This window comes from Sapajus apella, unplaced genomic scaffold, assembly GCF_009761245.1.
Source record: "Sapajus apella isolate SASKATOON/1434 unplaced genomic scaffold, GSC_monkey_1.0 scaffold11, whole genome shotgun sequence".
NCBI classification, from domain to species: domain Eukaryota; kingdom Metazoa; phylum Chordata; class Mammalia; order Primates; family Cebidae; genus Sapajus; species Sapajus apella.
In genome coordinates, this window is record NW_022436951.1 from 31,944,577 (window position 1) to 31,965,752 (window position 21,176).

The 21,176-nt window shown below is 38.1% G+C and overlaps 1 protein-coding gene across 1 annotated transcript in view; it reads right to left on the reverse strand.

The window, feature by feature from the left end:
* MARCHF6 (membrane associated ring-CH-type finger 6) overlaps window positions 1–21,176 on the reverse strand; it is a 77,161-nt gene that overhangs the window by 39,310 nt on the left and 16,675 nt on the right. Inside the window, exons 2-9 of the mRNA XM_032279099.1 lie at window positions 17,383–17,479; window positions 16,451–16,524; window positions 13,288–13,431; window positions 8,141–8,213; window positions 4,692–4,860; window positions 3,471–3,660; window positions 1,401–1,462; window positions 774–806 (exon numbers count right to left, since the gene is read on the reverse strand). Of these exons, the coding sequence (XP_032134990.1) occupies window positions 774–806; window positions 1,401–1,462; window positions 3,471–3,660; window positions 4,692–4,860; window positions 8,141–8,213; window positions 13,288–13,431; window positions 16,451–16,524; window positions 17,383–17,479 (842 nt within the window). The remainder of the gene's footprint in view (window positions 1–773; window positions 807–1,400; window positions 1,463–3,470; window positions 3,661–4,691; window positions 4,861–8,140; window positions 8,214–13,287; window positions 13,432–16,450; window positions 16,525–17,382; window positions 17,480–21,176) is intronic.

The window sequence follows — 21,176 nt, forward strand, 5'->3', positions numbered from 1 at the left end:
CTGACTGTGATCAAACCATGGCTAGACACTCATTAATATCACATTCCCACAAAACTGTGGAATTATATCAGGTATGTTCCTAAAAATCCACACACTGTTAAATTCAACATCCTCATCTGCAGCCAGCCTGAAGAGAAGGCCAACACTGAGGACAGCAAAGGAGATCGACAGAGATATCTGGGACTCTGATGACATTGTTAGGCCTATAGATCAAGCAACCCTCAAGCCCATTTTTCCGCTGGACTTCCTGTTAAATTAATGTCTCAACCAGTAGAGCTTCTGCTACCTGCAAGAACAAGTCTTCTTTAAAGAACAAGTTCTTTAAAGAACTGCTCCTCACCTTAGAGTTGCAATCTTTACTAATAAGGCAGAGTTCCTAGGTAAAGACAGGTGGTGTTCAGCAAACAGGAAAACCTAACATCAGCCTGGGGGCCTTTCACTGTGAAACTATGCAAAACTGCTTTGCTTCCACCAGTACAGGCAATAAACACTGCAAAATGAAACTTTAAAAGAAGACCAAGTTCTTTTTAACTACCATTAACTCTGGAGTTTATTTTCTTTGCTAAAAATCAAATATTTAATAATTTTTTAAAAATAGTTATTGCTTATATGCTTTTTCAGTATTTTCAGCACACAAAACATATAATCTTCAACATATAAAGTAAGCAAAAGCCAAAGGGCATCTAGACCTTCACCACATACTAGAAATGTGAAGTTTCCAAATCACTAAGATAACTCCAATTCTGTTATTAAAAAGAATTAGTTTTACTTACCAGAAAAACTAGTGATCCATCAAGTCCTAGCATCTAAAATAAACAAAAATGATATGCATTAACTCAAGATGCAACAGAATTTTCTAATTTATGAAAAAAAAACCACATTTTCTTTCAACATCTTTACACATAGTCCTCCATCCACTACTTCCCAATACCTCCTATCATTTTCAGAAAATAAAAAAATTTGTTTATGAGAGTTTTATATTTTGGGTCTCCTTTTATTCAAAACTATGAGATTTATAAAGTCTAAAAAAATTCCATCTTGGATTTGTTACGGAAGATATAGAGCTAATCAAGACTTCATAATACAACTGTATTATTTTGTCAACTAAAGCATGAAAATACTACTTAAATTTAAATAGTTACTTTGTTTTTCAAAAGTCCACAATTTTAGGCAAAACATTTTGTAAATGGAGCAAGGTTTTGTAAGATACAAAAAAAGCCACAAACATCACAATAGTTTCACCACAAAAAGTATATGACTTAACTTTCTCTAGGAATGAAAATTCTGGTAACTTTTCATCAACTGTAACTATAAAGTTAGTGTATACATCTAAATATATCAAAGTTTAAAATATATTTTAGGATTAAAACACCAGGATACGTGACAGAAAAAGGTCGTACTCTTTCCCATGTAAGCTCTTCAGCAGCTCGGTCCCATTCTAAAGCATTCCAGTTCATGTCATCTGAAAATATAATTGCAATTTAAAGGTTACTGATGGAACTTGAACTAAAAATAATAATTAATAAAAAATAGTAAAATGCACTAAAAATAGTAAAATTTAGTAGTTTGTAAGCTGTTGTTCAGAAGCTAAGCCACATTTCCATACTGAGTATTTGCTTGTCAGGGAACAAATAAGAATTAAAACATACATATAAATAAATAATACATATAAAAGAAGGTAATCCTAGATTGAGATAAAAGCTAGAAAAGGAATAAATAGGGTTATGTGAAAGAGAGGAATTCAATAGCTCTAAGTCAGGAAAGAATCTGGCAGATATGAGAAAAGTAAGGAAGCCAGGGGACTAGGACATTCTGAATGACGATGAGGGTAGTAGACAGACAGAAATCAGATCAACAGGAACGTGGAGTCTGGATTTTATTATTTAGTAATATAATGGGAAAATTACTACAAGATTTAAAGGCAGCAGAGTAATATGAACTATGTGGAGCAAGAATGGAAGGAGAAAGAATAGTTAGGAGCTACTATATTAGATCAAGAGAGAGAAATAATGGCCAGGCCCTAGGGTAGCAGCAGACTGCATTCTTAGAGCCTCTGACCACTCCTGCAAAGGCCCCCGGTTCCCATTACACAAGTCACTTTCTCTCATCCTTCAGAGGTCTCAGCTCAAATATAACATACTCTGAGCTATCTGGGAAACCTTATTTAAAATAGGTCTAGGCGAGGCACAATGGCTCATGCCTGTAATCCTAGCACTTTGGGAGGCCGAGGCAGGAGTATCACTTGAGCCCAGGAGTTTAAGACCAGCCAGGACAACAGGAAGAATTCATCTTTACAAAAAAAAAAAAATTAGCTGGGCATGTTGCACACACCCGTAGTCCGGGCTACTTGGAACTGAGGTGGGAGGATCGCTTGAGCCCAAAAGGTCAAGGCTATAGTGAGCTGGGTTCGTGCCATTGTACTCCAGCCTGGTGACAGAGCAAAACCTTGTCTCAAAAAAATTAAATAGATCCCTCCCCAACAGCATCCTCAGAGCAACATGCACAACACTTATCACGACATGTATTTGCTACTTCTTCACTAAACCAGAAACTTTGGGAATGCAGCAGCGTAATGTTTTGGTCACAGTTATATCCTTAGTGTCTAACATTGCCTAACACAAAGAGACACTCAAATATCAGGCATGTCAAGTAGACCCAGAGACAGTGCAAAGCTTGACAGGAAAACTGGTGGGAGGGAGGGAAGGAAGTGAGTGACCAACAGCTGACGGGCAGACCCTGTCCTTGGCCTTTTTTTTTTGAAGATGGAGTCCTGTTCTGTCACGCAGGCTGGAGGGCAGTGGCGAGATCTCGGCTCCCTGCAACATCCACTTGCTGGGTTCAAGAGATTCTCCTGTCTCAGCCTCCCAAATATCTGGGATTACAGGCACACACCACCACACTCAGATATTTTTTGTATGTTTAATAGAGATGGGGCTTTGCCATGTTGGCTGAGCTGGTCTTGAACTCCTGACCTCAGGTGATCTACCTGCCTCCTGTCTTGAATCTCCTTTTACATTCTAGAGTTAACACTACTAGAACATGAGACATTTGATTTCTTTAGATGGCGCCTTGTCTTCAGTATACACTTCAAGATTCTTTTTCAATTTTAAAAGTTGCACTGACTCAAGGAACATGGAAAGAGAAAAGCAAATAAATGAGGTAAATCTGTATCAAAGTCCTTTATTTTCAAAAAAGTAGTACCTAATCCAACTTAAAAAATAACTTCCTCCTATCTATCCTATAAAAAAAGTCCTGTGTAAAAAGGATTTTAAAACACAAAACATGCCATTTCATAGAAAAAAAACATATTTATGCATATGTACTTCCATAAATGCCAGTGTGCCAAAATAAAGTAAAAATAAGTTAAAATTTCAGAACATTAAAATTTGGAAATGCCAGTTCTTTTCCTCTATGCAAATTGAGAGCAGATTTGCAGTGCTGAAGAAAGAGGACATACAAGCAGCCATTACCCTGAGCTCCATTATTAGCATCTGCCACATCTTCCACACCAGCATCATCTTCCTCCTCATTCTCCTCCTCCTCCTCTTCTGCCTGGTCATCCTGGGCCTCAGGGTTTTCCCCCACCACTGCATTCTCAGCTGGTGGGTTAGCAGGCTGATCAGCAGCAACATTTTCTGCACCATTTCCTCCTGCTGGAACCTAAAAATCACAGAAAAGTCCAGAAATTTAGATCTACTTCTCTGTTTTGCTGTTTCCAAATTACATTATTCTTACATTAAAAAAAAAAAAAAAAAATCAGACCAGGTATAGTGGCTCATGCCTGTAATCCCAGCACTTTGGAAGGCTGAGGCAGGCGGACTGCTTGAGCCCAGGAGTTCGAGACCAGCCTGGGCAGCACAACAAGACCCTGCCTCTACATAAAATTTAAAAGTTAGCCAGGCATGGTGGTTTGTGCCTGTAGTCCCAGTTACTCAGGAGGCCGAGGTAGGAGGATCTCTTGAGCCCGGAGGTTGTGAGGCTGCAGTGAGGTATCATCATGCCACTGCACTCCAGCCTGAGTGACAGAGCAAGACCCAATCTCAAAAACCCAAAACAAACAAAAAAACTAGAAAACAAATATAAACTCTAATAAATTTTTTTTAAAAAAGAAAATCTTTCAAAGATATCTTTTTTAAATGTATCCAATGTGCGATCAATTTTAGTATATAAGAACATAACCTCGCTTCATGTACATATTTACTTGGTATAGTTAAGGGATCAACAGTTCACAAAGCATCACAGAAAATGGTTAAGAAATCTAGCTCTCTTAAAAATAACCTTTTTATAAAATGTCTTTTGTCTTTACTGACAACATCAGGGATGAAAATACACTTTTTAAAAACCTTATATATATGTACATAAAGAATTGTTTTATATATACATACATATATAAAATTCTCTGTTATCAGGAAATGTTTTCAAATTTCTGCTCAGTGGGTAAGACTGTGCATATGGACTTTAGTATAGCCCCTAATGCTGTTTCCAATCCAGCTAGAAAATTAAGAGGCAAAATCATAATATCACTTGCTTGATTTTTCACATCTCTCTTAATCTTCACCCAAACCTTTCCACTGCCCTTCTTTGTAATAACAAATGAGTTATGAGGGACATGGAAGTCAAGAGTTTGAGTCTTAGTGAGAGACAATAATTTCCATGACCTACCTAAATAAATTTTGGGGTAGGGGAGTTACCTCATTTTGGTGATGTCCTGCAGCATTGAAGGGTGGAGCAGCATGCTCCAACCAAATTGGTGCTCCCCCATGGACTATCTGCTCTCTCAACCACACCAGGCTGATGAATGCACACAGGGTACATGTCACCACAAAACAACCCTGCAAACAATCTGCCAACAAATTTTCCCTATTAAAAAAAAAAAGTACATATAATTACTCAAAAGAACACTTAAAATTAGGAAAACAAAGGTAAAAAGTTTCCTTTTACACTAAAGTCTCAAATAAAAACAAAAAAGCCAGAAAAATAAATCATAATTTTTTGGATGAAAATCTCAAGTTTCTCCAAAAGAATTATTTGTGATGAAGGTGAAATTCTAATATGAGAACCTATATATACTTGTATTATATATATACTTGTATTATATATCTTAATATATATCTAAATAATACAAGTATATATACTTGTATTATATATCTTATTTATATATCTTATTTAGGCATCAAATACCATCAGAACTATATGGAAATTAGCTATCCATAGCCTATCTTTTGTACATGGCCTAGAAACAGAAAGGCACAAGCAGAAAAGACAAAAGCAGCCTAATACCCGACAAAAGCCATGCATTAAATTTATCTAATTTACCAAAGGTTAAAAACTCTGTCCAACTCTAAGAATTTCTGTATCTTTACACAAGTTTTAAAACTTGATTAGCTGACACCTGAACCCACACAAATTAACAGAATCATCAAATCAGAAAAGAGGAGCACCCCCAGAAAAACCTAATGACAACATTAAATAATGAAGGCTGAGAAATATTCAGTATGCCATGCGTGAGACAAAGAGGTCTATCATAAATTTTATAGAAGTTTGTCACACTTGGCCAGGCGTGGTGGCTCACACCTGTAATCCCAGCACTTTGGGAGGCCAAGGCAGGCAGATCGCTTGAGGTCATAAGTTTGAGACGAACCTGGCCAACATTGTGAAACTCCATCTCTACTAAAAATATAAAAATTAGCTGGGTATGGTGATATGAGCCTATAATTCCAGCCTGAGAGGCTGAGCAGCAAAACTGCTTGAACCCAGGAGGCAGAGGTTGCAGTGAGCTGAGATTGAGCCACTGCACTCCAGCCTGGGTGACAGTGTGAGACTCCATCTCAAAAAGCAGAATCACCTGAACTCAGAAGGCGGAGGTTGCAGTGAGCCGTGATTGAGCCACTGTATTCCAGCCTGGGTGACAGTGAGACTCAACTCAAAAAAATCTCAAGCTGGAAAAAAAAAAGAAGTGTTTCACTTAGAAAGCAAATGAAGTTTTGATGCTAACTGCAAATGCACCAAAGTATATTAGTTTCTCAACAAATCCAGAAAGGTGAAGTATGCTTCCTTTAGTAATCATACAAGAAAATGCACCAAGTATTGTCATACTGAGGACCATTTTGTCCTTTTCCTCTATTAAGAGGCTTAGCTTTCCTTCCCTAGTTCATGTTTATGATTTCAGAATTATTCAGATAACTCAAAAATCTCTGGAACGTTAGCCCTCAGAAAATCCAGCATTTTAATGGAATCACGTTTTCCCTCCATAGAAAACCACAGGAAGTGTCAATTTGGTAGACCTTGACCCAGCAGCTCCAAACTTTAACTAAATCGGCATGGGCCCTAGGAGAATACTGTCTTCAATATGCCCTAAATCAAGAGGAATTCAAACTACCACCTTACTAAGGAACTCTCCAGGCCATTAAATTCTTAAAGGTTGGGACCAAAATATCCCCTTTACATCTTCTTTGCCATCAGCAATAATCCTTTTTATTACAGATATTAAACATTTGGTGACAAACTCTAGAGTCCTTTTCCCTTATTCCTTCAATCTGGGCTGGTTTTGTGAGTTCTAGACAAAGGTGATGCTGTCCAAATTCCAGAGGTCAGAAGAGGGCTTGCAAGCTTCCATTCTTGCCCTTTTAGAATGCTGCCCTGAGACTACCATGTAAAGCCCCACTAGCCTTCTAGAAGATAAAAGGCCTTAGGAGGAGAACCAAGACATCTCAGACAAACCACCTTAGATCATTAAGTCCCAGTAAAACAGCTCAGTGACCTAGACAAGCCTAATAGATGAAAGGCTCAGCTGAGCCCAGCCCAAACTGCTGACCCCAGAATTATAAGCAAATAAAATGGTAGTTGTTTTAAGCCACTAAGGTTTGGGACAGTTTGTTTTGCAGCAATAGATTAAGTGATACAGTGCACCTACAGATGACCTCAATTACTGAGTTACGGAATATATAGCAACTAATAAGACATTACGGAAATTTAAAGTAAAATTTTGCAGAAAAAAATCTATAGAGAATATAAAATATTATTCAGAAAAAAAGTAAGTTTAGTTACAACTTCTATGAGAAAAACTAGCTCGATTTTTCAAACTGTAAAAAAAACCAAGCCATGTTTATAATTTCTTTCGACTATCCCCATCAGGCCTCCAGTGTTCCTCTGGAGTCAACGAGTAGCCTAATGAAAGCAATTCAAGCAACCCTCAAGCCAATCAAGTCAGAGGGAAAAAGAAGCCTGCCGATATAAGTCAAGCAACAATGCTTAATGTCAAGATACAGTAAAGTAACTACAGGCAAGTTTTAGCATTTATATTCTAATAATTATGGAAAGATTTTTAAAAATAAACCTGAGTTCAAATGTGTATATTAACAACACGTTAAAATTAACTCTTGGCCAAACACAGTGACTCACGCCTGTAATCCCAGCACTTTGAGAGGCCCAGGCGGGCAGATCACTTGAGGTTAGGAGTTTAAGACCAGCCTGGCTAACATGGTGAAACCCCATCTCTACTAAAAATATTTTAAAAAAATAGTTGAACTTGGTGCCACACGCCTGTAATCCCAGCTACTCAGAAGGCTGAGCCAGGTGAATCACTTGAACCCAGGAGGCAGAGGCTGCAGTGAGCTGAGATTGTGTCACTGCACTCCAGTCTGTGTGACAGAGCCAGACCCTGTCTTAAAATAAATAAAAATTAGCTCGTCATGGTGGTGGGTGCCTGTAATCCCAGGTACTCGGGAGGCTGAAGCAGGAGAATCACTTGAACCCAGGAGGTGTAAGTTGCAGTGAGCAGAGATCGCATCACTGTACTCTACCCTAGGTAAAAGAGAGCAAGACTGTCTTAAAAAAAAAAAAACAAAAGAACTTTCCTTTTATGAACATAAGACAGTAGTATGTATCTTAAACTGCATGACAGCCTATTTAAAAAGTCATTCCATCATTACAAAACAGTCCCATAAAAAACATATATTTTAAAAGAAATGTCATTTACATTTATCAGCTACTTCTACTGCAGCTATAACTGTTAGTATAATAGACATAAATTATTTGTCCTCAAAACACATTTACAAATTATAACAAAAATAAATATGCGAAGAAAAAAGCAAGCATCATCTATACCATGCAATGTTTGTCACACAGGTTCAATACTCACGTTGACAGCATATCTAATGGCAGTGTCAGTAGTGAGCTCACGGAGCCAGTAAACAAGCACTTGTAGATGCGGCCTACCAAAAAAAAGCATGATGGCATACAGTCACAACTTGCATCATGAACTCATAGAGCTGCTCAAGAAAGCACAGGTTAAGTGGAACGCCACAAATGCCATTGAAATAAACATTTAGTCTTTACAAGCCTGAGTCTCAAAATACGAAAATTTTAAAAACATGGTCAAGCACAAATATAGTCACAATGAAGAGTAAATGTTACACAGTCACGTTTACCATTTAGATTCTCTCTAGGTTTGCTTGCTTTTTTTTTTTTTTAACTGAATGAGCTTAGATGTTTGAAAAGAAAAATCTAAACTGAAGATCTCCAAAATTACAATATAAATCATTTTTTAATTCTAGAATTCCAAAATTCATTAAGTCTGCTCACAAAAATAAAAGGTTTCCATTTTGGAGGTACAAGTCTTTGAAATTAAGAGAATTTTTCAGTAGAGTATGTACTGCAATGCCATAAATGGAAACCTGACAATATTTTAAAAGCACAGATTCACAGGTCCTCTAAAATACAGAACATATTATCCCAAATTCTGGCCATTTAGAGAAAGACAAAGTATGAGTAAATGCACTGTTACTCCCTTACCATCTTTGTCAGAAAAGGCAGAAAGTCTTTTAGTCAGAAAGGCAGAATTCTAGACAGAATGAGATAACAGACCACAGATTTGAAAATGGGGCACAAGAATAAAAACCTGAGGCTTTCTTGCAAACCAGTATTTGTTTATTACCTTAAGCATTCCCTATAAAACCTTGTATCAGAAATTTTCAGTGACTTAAATGGCGTTTTCAAAACCAAGTCAAAATGGAAAGGTAAAAAAAGATTTCTGTAATAAAAATTATTTACATATGTGTATAAAATACACGAGTATGCTTTTAACAATGTAAAACTGACATCAAACCAAATGCTTAGATAGGTAAATGAGTTCATATGCAGTAGTCCCTAATACAGTGCTGTGCATCATTAAAAAATTAGTAAGACAGCAGAACACGCACTTAAAATGGAAAGACAGCCAGGGTACAACGGCAAGGTAAAGAGAAAAGTTCCAGAATATGTATCATGTGATGTAATTTAAATTACACGTGTGTATCTGAATATAAACAAGTTAGAACAGAAATCAAGCTTGTGATTAATAACTGTGTTAAATCTTGTAAGTCTTTACTTTTGCCTATTTGATCTACTGATTTCAGAGAGGCTCGTTAGTCTTCCACTATGGCTGTGAGTGCTTTACGTATTTCAAGGCCCAGTTTTCTAGTATATAAAATTTCTTTAATTCTATTTTCTTAATGGATTATGCCTTTTATTAATATGAAATATAATGCTTTGCCCCATTTAATGCATTTGAATGATATCTGACTGATTAACATTGCTCTGGCTTTTTGTTAGCCATTTGCTAGCAAAATTATTTTTCTATCTCTAAGTATTAACCTGTGCTGCTTTGTATATTCTCTTATAGTGCAAGTTTTATACCTACACATTTATGGAGTTCTCTTTTGTATTAGAGAACTCTAAACCCTTATGGTTACAGATATATTTATCTATTTCCCTACTTCCCTCCTCTGCTTTCCCTTCCTTTCCTTCCTGGCTTTGTTTGAAATTTCCAAATTTTATTTGCTGTTTCCCACTCCCAGTTCCCAGGATGAAAAACTGATCATCCTATTTCTATTCTTCTAGCAGTTGCCCTTGAGTTTTCTTATGTGTTTATTAAAGTACATTTTTACATAAATCTTAAGTGTACAGATGGGTGAATTCTTAAAATATGTATATCCTGGGTAACTACCACCGAAATCAAGATGTTCCATACTTCCAGCTCCCCAGAAGGCTCCCTCAAGCTCCTTCCGAGGCAACACCCCCTGCAAAAGGTAATCACTATTCAGATCTCTATTACTATAGATGAATTTAACCTGTTTTAAAATTTCACATACATTCAATCATAGAATTTTATGCCTGGCTTGTTTTTGTCAAAGAAGCAAAATTCATCTATGTTATTTCAGGTCACTATAGTCAGTTCTTTTTTCACTGCTATGTAGTATTCCATTGTATGAATAAACCACAATGTACCCATTCTACTATTAACAGGCATTTGACTGATTCTAGTTTTTAAGTACTATTCGTAAAGCTGCTGTGGTCATTCTTATATATATGTCCTTTAGTGAACAGAAAGTTCTTGTTCTGTTAGTTATATTCCCAAGAATGGAACTGCTAGATCGTAAGGTATCTGCAATATTCAGCCTCAGTAGATACTGCTGAACAGTTTTCTGAGAAGTTACAATATGTGCACTCCCCTGATCACTGTATACATGCTTCAGATGCTCTACATCCTAAGCAACATTTGGCACAGTCTACTCTTTTTATTTCTTGTCACCCTCCTTGTACATTTTTCTAATGATGCTGAGCACTTTTCCATGTGTTTATTGGCTATTGTTGTCCCTGGAATGTTGACTGGGTTCCAGACTCTCCTCAATAATAAAATAAGCAAATGCTCAAATTCCACATTCAGCATTGCAGAACCCACAGATAGGAAGGCTTAGTATATTTAGCTATCTTTCCAGAAATACCTGTTCAAACCTTCTGTCCACTGTTTAATTGGGATGTGCTTGCCTTTGTTATTGTTTTATATACTCTAGATATAAGTCCTTTGTTGGATATGTATACTACAAATATCTTCTCTCACCCCATGGCTGGGCTTGCCTTTCAAATTTTTTTTTTTATTATTGCATTTAGATTTTTGGGTACATGTGAAGAACATGCAAGACTGTTGCATAGGTACACACACGGCAGTGTGATTTTCTGTCTTCCTCCCCTTCACCTATATCTGCTGTCTTCCCCTGCTGTCTCTCCCCAACTCCCCACCCCCAACTGTCCCTCCCCTATTTCCCCCCAACAGACCCCAGTGTGTAGTGCTCCCCTCCCTGTGTCCATGTGTTCTCATTGTTCAACACTCGCCTATGAGTGAGAACATGCGGTGTTCAAATTTTTTTTTTTTGAGTGCCAGAATTCAATTGCCTTTTATTCTTAAAAGTGTCTAAGGATGAAGAGAAGTTCTTAATTTTAATTATGTTCAATTTATCAGTATTTTCTTTTATGCTTATTCACCTATATTTTATTTTACAAGTTTCTCTTTAACATTCACGCTCAGGCTTTTAATTCATCTCAAATTAATTTCTGTGTTAGGCTGAGATTGAGGTAATGATACGACTCATTTTTTTCTGTATGGCCATCTGGTTGTTGCTATACCATTTACTGAAAAGGCTATCTTTTTTCCACTGATCTTTGGTGGCACTTTTGTCGTTAATCATGTAACAATGTAGTTGTGAGTCTAGTTCTGGACTCTGGTTACTCTTGTATTTTTAATGCATAGTTACACTATATTTTTCTACCTACATCTAAAACATCTATAATCTCCCCACAAATGAGACAAGAAATTTTTAAAGCTTTAATTTCTACCTTCCCCTCACAATTTCTCCCACGTTAAGATCATCTGGAATTTTAGTTCCAGGCTGTTCCCCAAAACCTATTAATTATCGTAGACTAACAATTGAGCCTTAGCTATATGAAGGTCTTCTTTGTATCTCACATCCTTCTCTCCTTGCTCATTTAGTAAAGTATATCCTCAAACAGGTTTTTCAAAAAGGTTTAAGGTGGTAAATTTTCCAAACCTGTACATCTATTGAAACGAGTGTAGTTTCTCCTTCCATCTGAGAATAATTTGCAGGAAGGGAATTTTAGGTTCAAAAATGTCCAATTTTGAAGATTCCATTGTCTTCTGGCATTGAACATTGCTAATTTTAAGTCTGATGCCGCTCTTATTTTCTTTACTTTATAGGATAATCTGGAAGCATACAATCTCTATATCTCCATCACTAACACTTTACCCAGCTCTGGAAAACTTGAAACTGTGTTTAGGTTTGTGAAACTTTTCCTTTACCATGGCCAGCACTGTCTTTCTATCTAAAAGACACCAATTGTTTCCTCATCTTCACTAGACTAGCCTCCATTACTCAATATGTATTTCTCATACTTGTAACTACTTTGTCCCTCTGAGTTACATCCTGTGAGATTTCCTTGGTACAATTTTCTAGTTAACTCACTCTTCAACAGTACCTATATTCTGCTAGTTGGTGTATCTTCCAAGAATTTCATTTCCATATGTCATCAAGCTTATTGTATCATATTATAAGGAGACATGAAGATATTAATTACACTAATTAAAACTCTTGTTTAGCTCTGATGAATCTGTCTATATATTCTGCCACCCATATACCATCTACTTCTCTCCATGTCTATAAAAACAACAAAGAATCCAAGAGGATTGCGGGGTTGATTAGTACCAACCTCCCAAAGAGCTTCCTATATCTGAAAGATAAGCCTCCCAACTATTTAGGACCATTACATGCATGAGTACTTTTTAATTTTTATTTTATCTTGATTTTGTTGAGGCAAGTCTCACTCTGTCGCCCAGGCTGGAGTGCAGCAGCAGGATCTCGGCTCACTGCAACCTCTGCTTTCTAGGTGCAAATGATTCTTCTGTCTCAGCCTCCCAAGTAGCTGGGATTACAGAGGCATGCCACCACACCCAGCTAATTTTTGTATCTTTAGTAGAGAGGGGGTTTCACCATGTTGGTCAGGCAGGTCTCAAACTCCTGACCTCAAGTGATCCGCCCCCCTTGGCCTCCCAAAATGCTGGGATTACAGGTATGAGCAACCACACCCAGCCATGTAAGTATTTTTTTAAAGGACGGTTGCAGAATCCCAAAAGAATTCATCTTTTGCAGTCCTTGAAAGCTCCAGTATACTTCAAATCTAATTATGATTTGATTTTACTTTTTCAATTCTTTCATGAACTTTCATGGTTAGCCTCTCTGTATGCTGTGTTCTTTCCCACATTCATTCAAGAAACTGACCTGTTAAACTCATTCTTAGTTCAGTTGAACATCTTCAAAGTAAGGCTTTCCTAATACATGACATTACGGCGTCAAATAACTAAACATCATTCAAATAATAAAATGATACATATTGCTTTATAATATTAAATACTTCTGCAATGTTTAAATAACTCCAACCAGAGGCATGAATACTCACATGCTGTAAGAGGAACAACTCCCAACCATGCAAAGGCCACAAGTGTATAATGAAACCAATATCGTATTGCAGTACCAATACTTGTAACCAGTCCAGCAAATATGTCTTGAATTGGAAGCCGTGAAGGCATATCTGGAGAATAAACTATAAGCAGGAAAAAAGTACTTACAATTTCATGAATATTTGAAAACAGCTTAATTCATAAATATAAAATAGACATTAAACTTCCAATATTTACCTTGTGCTTAATTTTTTTCCTATTTAAAAAAATAAACCAAATAGTTACAATATCACATTCACCCAAGAAGTCATTCATGAGGTAAATCATATCCGAAATGTGGAAATCAACAAAATCCGAAATGAGCAGGAAAATTGTTCAGTAAATGTTCACATCCCTTGCTCATAGCCAAGAACCTCATACAAGGCCCATTTATACGTATTTTAACATTCAACCAATATAATCAACTGGATTCACAAACTATAAAACATATGTAAAGCAAGCAGGAGCAAAAGATGAAGCTGACAACATGCCATCAAAAAATAACTCCTCCAAATATAAGCATTAAATAGCACTCAAAAAGCACAACAGTCTGCAGCAGATCATTTCAAGTTGGTGCAAACATCCCACTGACATTTGTGAGCCACTTTCCCAATGTTAGCATAATGCTTAAAATTTCAAATGATAAATACGTATCTTCCCACTACTCTGCAAAATGTAGTGGGAAGCGAGAAAAAACCATTCTTTCTTCTGAATCATTCTGGACCATTCAGAAAAAGATTCTGCCACATTTTAGAAGGATTCCCTTTTAAAATGGTTCAATAAAAAACCATTGCTTATTATTAAAAAGCTCTACCACAGGTAGCTCAGAAGGAACATATAAAAAAAAACATACGGGAAACATACAGGAACGTCCAGGAAAAACAAACTCTTTGGCCTCTTTCTCCAATAAGGCCAAAACAAAAAATTAAAAGCAATGATCTAAAATTTATAAGAGCACTATCGCAAATGGTTCACCCCTATGAACACTGAGAAATAAACAATTAACAAATAGCAACTTCTTTTTTTTTTTTGGAGACAGATTCTCACTCTGTTGCCCAAGCTGGAGTGCAGTGGTGTGATCTCTGCTCACTGCAACCTCGGCCTCCCAGGTTCAAGTGATTCTCCTGCCTCAGTCTCCCATGTAGCTGGGGTAAGAGGTGCCCATCACCATGCCTGGTTAACTTCTGTATTTTTAGTAGAGACAGGGTTTCCACCACATTGGCCAGGCCGGTCTCAAACTCCTGACCTCGGTGATATGTCCACCTCAGCCTCCCAAAGTGCTAGGATTACAGGCGTGAGCCACCGTGCTCAGCCACAAATAGCAACTTTTAATAACACATGCCCACAGATCATTGACTTCAATAGGATATCTAGTATACAAGAACAAGTCATCAAAACCAGTAATAATAGAGATTTTTTGAGAAAGATAAAAGAGAATATAACTATTAAATACCCAAGTGAATATTCCTATCAATAGAACTTCATGAAGATATTCAACTATTTTGTCTTAGTCTCCTATAAACCTTGACAAGCTGTATAGCTTTTATGTACTACAGAAAATTAATGACTATAAAATAACAGAATTGGCTTTTTTTATGATGATGAATATACAGCTCCAAAAGTGAAAATGTAGTAACTTTAATCACTTATACTCATCAAATAAAAATAAAGTAAAACACTATTTTACAGCATTTATATTGAGAAGCTCAAGATGCTTTAAAACAAACAAACACACACACACACACACACACACACACACACACACACACACACACAACTAAAACATGAAAAATCCTTTGTAAGGGAAGACAATATGGTGGTCCCAGAATAAAAAAATATGCTTCAAATTTTTAATAATTTACTAGCACAATCCTCTACTTATTTAAGATGAACCATATTAAATATTAATAGCCACATGAATTATAGTTAAAATCTTAAAGGTTGCAAAATATTTTATGAAGGCTTATGATTATTGACCTTAAAAAGTTTCTCTCACAAAAATACGGTAATTTTTTAAAACTTTGTTTGGCCAGGCAATGTGGCTCATGACTGTAATCCCAACACTTTGGGAGGCTATGACAGGAGAACTGCTTGAGGCCAGGAGTTCAAGACCGACCTGGCAATACAATGAGATCCCTCTCTATTTTTAATTTATTATTTAAAAAATAAAACTTTGTCTTTATTATCCTCATCTACACAAGTTTAACTCAAAACATAGTCCAAATCTGAAGATAACTGAGTATCTGATGAAATCAAGGCATCACTGAATTTTTCTAGGTGGATAATGGTATTCTAGTTATGCTTTTTAAAAAGAACCCTTACCTTTTAGATATACATACTGAAATATGTACAGATGAAATTATAAATGTTAGAATTATTTTTAAAAGAATGGAGAAAAAAAGGCCAGGCGTGGTGGCTCACGCCTGTAATCCCAGCACTTTGGGAGGTTGAGGCAGGCGGATCACGAGGTCAAGAGATCGAGACCATCCTGGCCAACATGGTGAAACCCCGCCTCTACTAAAACATACAAAAATTAGCTGGGCATGGTGGCGTGCGCCTGTAGTCCCAGCTACTAGAGAGGCTGAGGCAGGAGAATTGCTTGAATCCAGGAGGCAGAGATTGCAGTGAGCTGAGATTGCACCACTGTACTCCAGCCTGGCACCTGGCGACAAAGCAAGACTCTGTCTCAAAAAAAAAAAAAAATGGAGAAAAAAATAAAAGAATAAAAAGGCCTCTAGAGAACAAGAGCATATGTAAAACAAGACAAGCCATGAGTTGAAACTAAGTGATGGGTACACGTGGACTTCTTAGGTTTTTGTATGTGTTCGAACTTGTCTACAATTAAAAGTAAAAAAAAATTTACATACAAAAAAACCCACCCCACAAATTAAATCTCAAACATATGTGTGTGTTGAAAGGGAGCATACAGTTCTAAAAAATATTTTCCTAAATAAAATAGCAATACTTCCTATTACTATCAAAGATAATTAAGCTGAAAATAGTTACTTTAAAATTGCTTAAGCACTTTTATTCCCTCTTCCTCTGTCAACTGATCATATTAAACAACTTTAATGCTACCCGTAATAATCAAAACAATGCAGTGAAAACGTCTTAAGAACTTACTTGGTGTAAAAGCAAATCTGTGCTTGCATAATTCACAGTATTCTTTTCGACTGTGTTTCAGCCACTGAACTAAGCTGTAATTATAAACAGATTCATAAATACAGTGTTTACAACAAAGAAGCACTACTGTTTTGTTGAAAACATTGTTTTTATTAAAAATTTATATATCATAGTTTTTATAGTTTCAAAAATTTCAAATTTAGAATATTCTTAACATTTTGTAACTGCTTTCTAAGAATAAAAACTACAACAGCTAGAGATAAAAGCAACACATTTTTCTACCATTAAAAAAGGTCAATTAATCAAAATTAATTTCTTCAAAGTGAAATGAATATGAAAGAATCTCCAAGCATCAACATCAGTTCTAATCCTGGTCTGATAATACTGGTACCTGGTAGCTAGGTCTGAATGCTGGTTCTGCCATTAACTGGCTGGCTATGAGACCCAGGACAAGTTATCTAACCTTCCTATGCTTCAGTTTCTTCATTTGCGTAATAACAATACTCCACACCTCACAGTTTTCTTATAAGGATTAAATGAGTTGAGATATATAAAACACTCAGAACAGTTCTTGGCACAAAGTACTTCATAAATGTAAGTTATTGTTATGCCAAGCCAAACTAGAAAACCGTAACACTTTCAGAGGACAAAATAAGCTCTCCATGGTAGAAATAAACATAAGGGTAATCATGTGTACCCGGAAGGCAATACACCAAAATAAGAGCCATGGTATTAAGAATTACTGGATAATTTCTTCTCCAAATGTTTGAATTTTTACCAAAAAAAGAGTTTTTTAGTTTCCTGTGCTCAGGACAATCCAATAAAAATTTAAAAAATAATTACAGAGAAACGTCATCAAAATGATCTCTGTTATCATATACAGGACAAAACTGAAGCTCAGACTTACACAATTTTCTAAAAGTATGACTTACCATTCTTGATGGATAAACTTAATACTGCCAGTACATACACAAGGATGATAAAGTGGTTTCTCAGGTGTTCCTTCCGACCGACACACTCTACATATGTCTGTCAATGAAAGAAGAAAATGGAATTTTCCTTTGGTTAAAAGTTTAAGAAAAAAAAAAAAAGATAACTATAAACCAAAATATTGCACATTAAAGCAAGAATCTATCACTTGGCAAAACATTAATAGCATGGAGAACTGAAAGTTGTGACTAAGTTGCTATTCAAGTGTATATTTAAAACTAAAAAATTTCCTAAATAATGTATTAAAAGACGAGCTGTTCCCTTTGTATGACAGCTTTTAAATAAATCAAAGTTGAAAATAACAGGAACACATGGTTTTATTTAAAACTGTACTCTCCCACAACAAATAACAGAAATAGGTAAAATCAGGTCACCATTAGCATCCTAACAGTTTTAAACTCCAGTCTTAACAATTTACCAGTTCAAAGTCCTAACAGCTTAAACTCCACAAAACACATTTGAGGACTCAACATAATAACAGCAGTTAGACTACACCCCCTTTCATGTCAACTCACCCCACAAGAGTGTGAGGTAGACAGAAACACACACACACGCTCTCTCTCAATCACTCTCTTTTAAAGAGTTGGTGGGGGAGGGAATGCTCCAAAACCAAAAAGGCACCAGACCAGAGATATGAGCCAGGGGCCACCTTAAGCAAAAGAGATAGGAGTCTAGTGCTGAGGGGTCCGAGGACTGCAGCCCATCCCTCTCACCCAGCACTGCACAGCTCTAGGGGCACATTTGTCTGTCCTCCTGCCCGGAGTGGCCCCAAAGCAGCACAACAGCAGAAGAACTGCAATTGATCCTTCGCACACTCACTCTAAAGCTCCTATGTGGATCCACTTAGGGAACCCTAGTTATAACGTTTATTTTAGACCATTCTCAGCTATCCATCAGGGCCAAGCGCCAATCCCTAGCGGCCAATGGGAGGGACAATGGGCAGAAGCTTAATGCACGCTTTTGGCCTGCTCTCTTACAGGCAATTCTTCCTTAATGGGGAATTACTACAATCCCAATCCCCATCCCTCATGAACTTAATGGGTCTCTGGCATCCATCAGATTCCAGTGAGCACATGCTGAGAGCAGTGTGGTGCATGGTTCCAGGCATTTAAGAGCAACACAGGCCTGTGGCTACTCTTTGCACGTGGGGGTGCATGCCTTTTCTACACTGGTGGAGAGATCTGTCTGGTTATTTAACAACCAAGGAGACTACTGGTGTGCTAACCAGTTGGGTGATCCTGAGCCTAACTGCTCAATCTCAGATGGCTGAATGCCACTTGTCTAAATTGGGGGATGCCCAACACTCACCTAACTGGTTAGCATGCTAGTCTCCCTGGTTATCAATTAACTACCAGCAGAATCTCTTCATCAAGTAGAAAAGCCATGCACCTCCACCCCGAGAACAACTATCGATGGGTCAATCCAGTCTGTGCCGGAAGCAGGTAAGGTTGTTCATGTTGAGTCAAATTAAGTTCTCTACTGCTGCCGCCTTTCGGTTCCAGCTTTGAACACAGACCTTTCCCCTACCACACCCAAAGGGTTCTGGTTTCCTGGAAGCTGCCAGTGGGTCACGGGCATTAATGCAGTAGTCAACATCACCACATTTATGTTTGTAACTACACAGGGCCTGAAAGCTCTTTAAACTTCCCACTTTCACCTTCATCCTTGGTTAATGAAAACATCCTTGGCAAAAGCTTTCACTCTGATCAGACTTATTAACAGCCCAACACTTGAGTCCTACAACTGCCCTGTTTAATCAGCTTCCGCAAAGTTCTGACACAAAATAAAACCACACTCCTATTCCATGATTCCCACCAGCAGTATCTAGGCAGCCCATGCTACATTGAACACTAATTTTCTTTAAGTGCACACTTTATCTCCCGGGAAACTCAGGGAAGAGCCCATAAGGTACCAAAAGGCAAGGAGCATGGACTTTCTTGCAATAGACCCCAGCAGCACCCAACATCCTAAGATCCAAAAACAAGCTTTTTTTTTTTTTTTTTTTTTCCAGTGGAGTTTCACTCCTGTTGCCCAGGCCGGGGTGCAGCGGCGTCATCTCAGCTCACCACAACCTCCAACTCCTGGGTTCAAGCCATTCTCCTGCCACAGCCTCCCAAGAAGCTAGGATTACAGGCATGCGCCACCACGCACAGCTAATTTTGTATTTTTAGTATAGATGGGGTTTCTCCATGTTGGTCAGGCTGGTCGTGAACTCTCGACCTCAAGTGATCTGACCACCTCAGCCTCCCAAAGTACTGGAATTACCTGCATGAACCACCGGGCCCAGCCAGAACAAGCATTTTAACTGCCACAAAGTCATCACACCACATTGAAAATGAGATTACTACAGCTACCAGCACCAGACTTGCCCTGCCATAGATCCTCCTTAAAGGACTTAAAGTAGACTCTTTCCAACTACAGGCCTTGAAAGAGTCCTATATTGTTTTCATCATTGTCCTCCAGGATTAGGAGTGGGTGATTTGTGCACCAGCTACCTTCCTTATATAGGGTATTAATTTATCAGGCTCTCTCTGCAGAACCAAATTGAGTTTCCCTATTACTAAGATTCTTGGTCATGGTGGTCACCTCAGTATGCACTACAACTGCCACCTAAGAGTGACAGGGCCATGGCGGGGTGGGGGGCGGGAATGTGACTGATCTAGGTTACTAAAAATCACCAGAGTCACTAAAGCCGCAGGTGTGGATCAGCTCTACAATGACCAGTTATTTATGTAGGAGCTGAACCCAGCCCAGATCCAGCCATTCACAACACTGCTGAGGAGTTAGACGCCTGTGGATTAACTTTTGAGACTGGCATCTGATACTACTGTATGATCTACCAGGGAGAGTGGGTGCAAGTGTGGATGTACAGGTGCCAGGCGTAGGGCTGGGCTCCCTAGCCCACACTCAGATGGCTGTATAAGTAGGAAGTAAGGTATAGCAGCCACAGCATGGCAAAGGGTGTCCCACCCATGGGATGCTGCCCTCCAGAAATATCATGACTGATCGGCCATTGAATATGGCCTGGGATATGGCAAAGATCGTCCTATTGGTACACTGCTGCCTGTGAGATGCAAGGACAACAGGTGGCATGATATCCATGTGGGTACAGCAATTGGTCATTTGGTGGGCTCATTCCATGATACAGGCCACTGTCACCTAGGCAACCTAGTCCTGCACAGCCTGAGAAAGCTGCGGTTGGAAACAAAGCAGTGGCAAATTCCAGGGCACACTCACCCACAGGAGGCACTGCTTACTCCAAGAGGATGGCCAGCTAGTGAACGGTGGAACAGGACAGGTGGAGCGGGGAGAGAGACATGGATCTCCACTTAGGAGAATGTAAACACACACATGAATTAGAACACTGATTTTTCAGAAGACCCCTGACCTTCTGAATGACAAACCAACAAACAAGATACTAAGCAAACCCAACAACTCTAAAATTAAGCCCCAGGGGGCTCTGTTTGGCCTAGAGGAGAGAACTGGGATCCGAAGTTTCTCACTCAGAGAATGCAAGGACACAACTACTATCCTAGTAACACTACTTTTTTTTTTTTTCTTAAGAGACAGGGTCTTGCTGTGTCACCCAGACTGGAATTCAGTGACACCACCATAAATCACCATAACCTCCAACTCCTGGTCTCAAGTGATCCTCCGATTTCAACTCCCAAAGCGCTGGGATTACAGGTGTGAGCCACCATGCCCAACCCCTAAGACTTCTTTTTCACTTATTGTC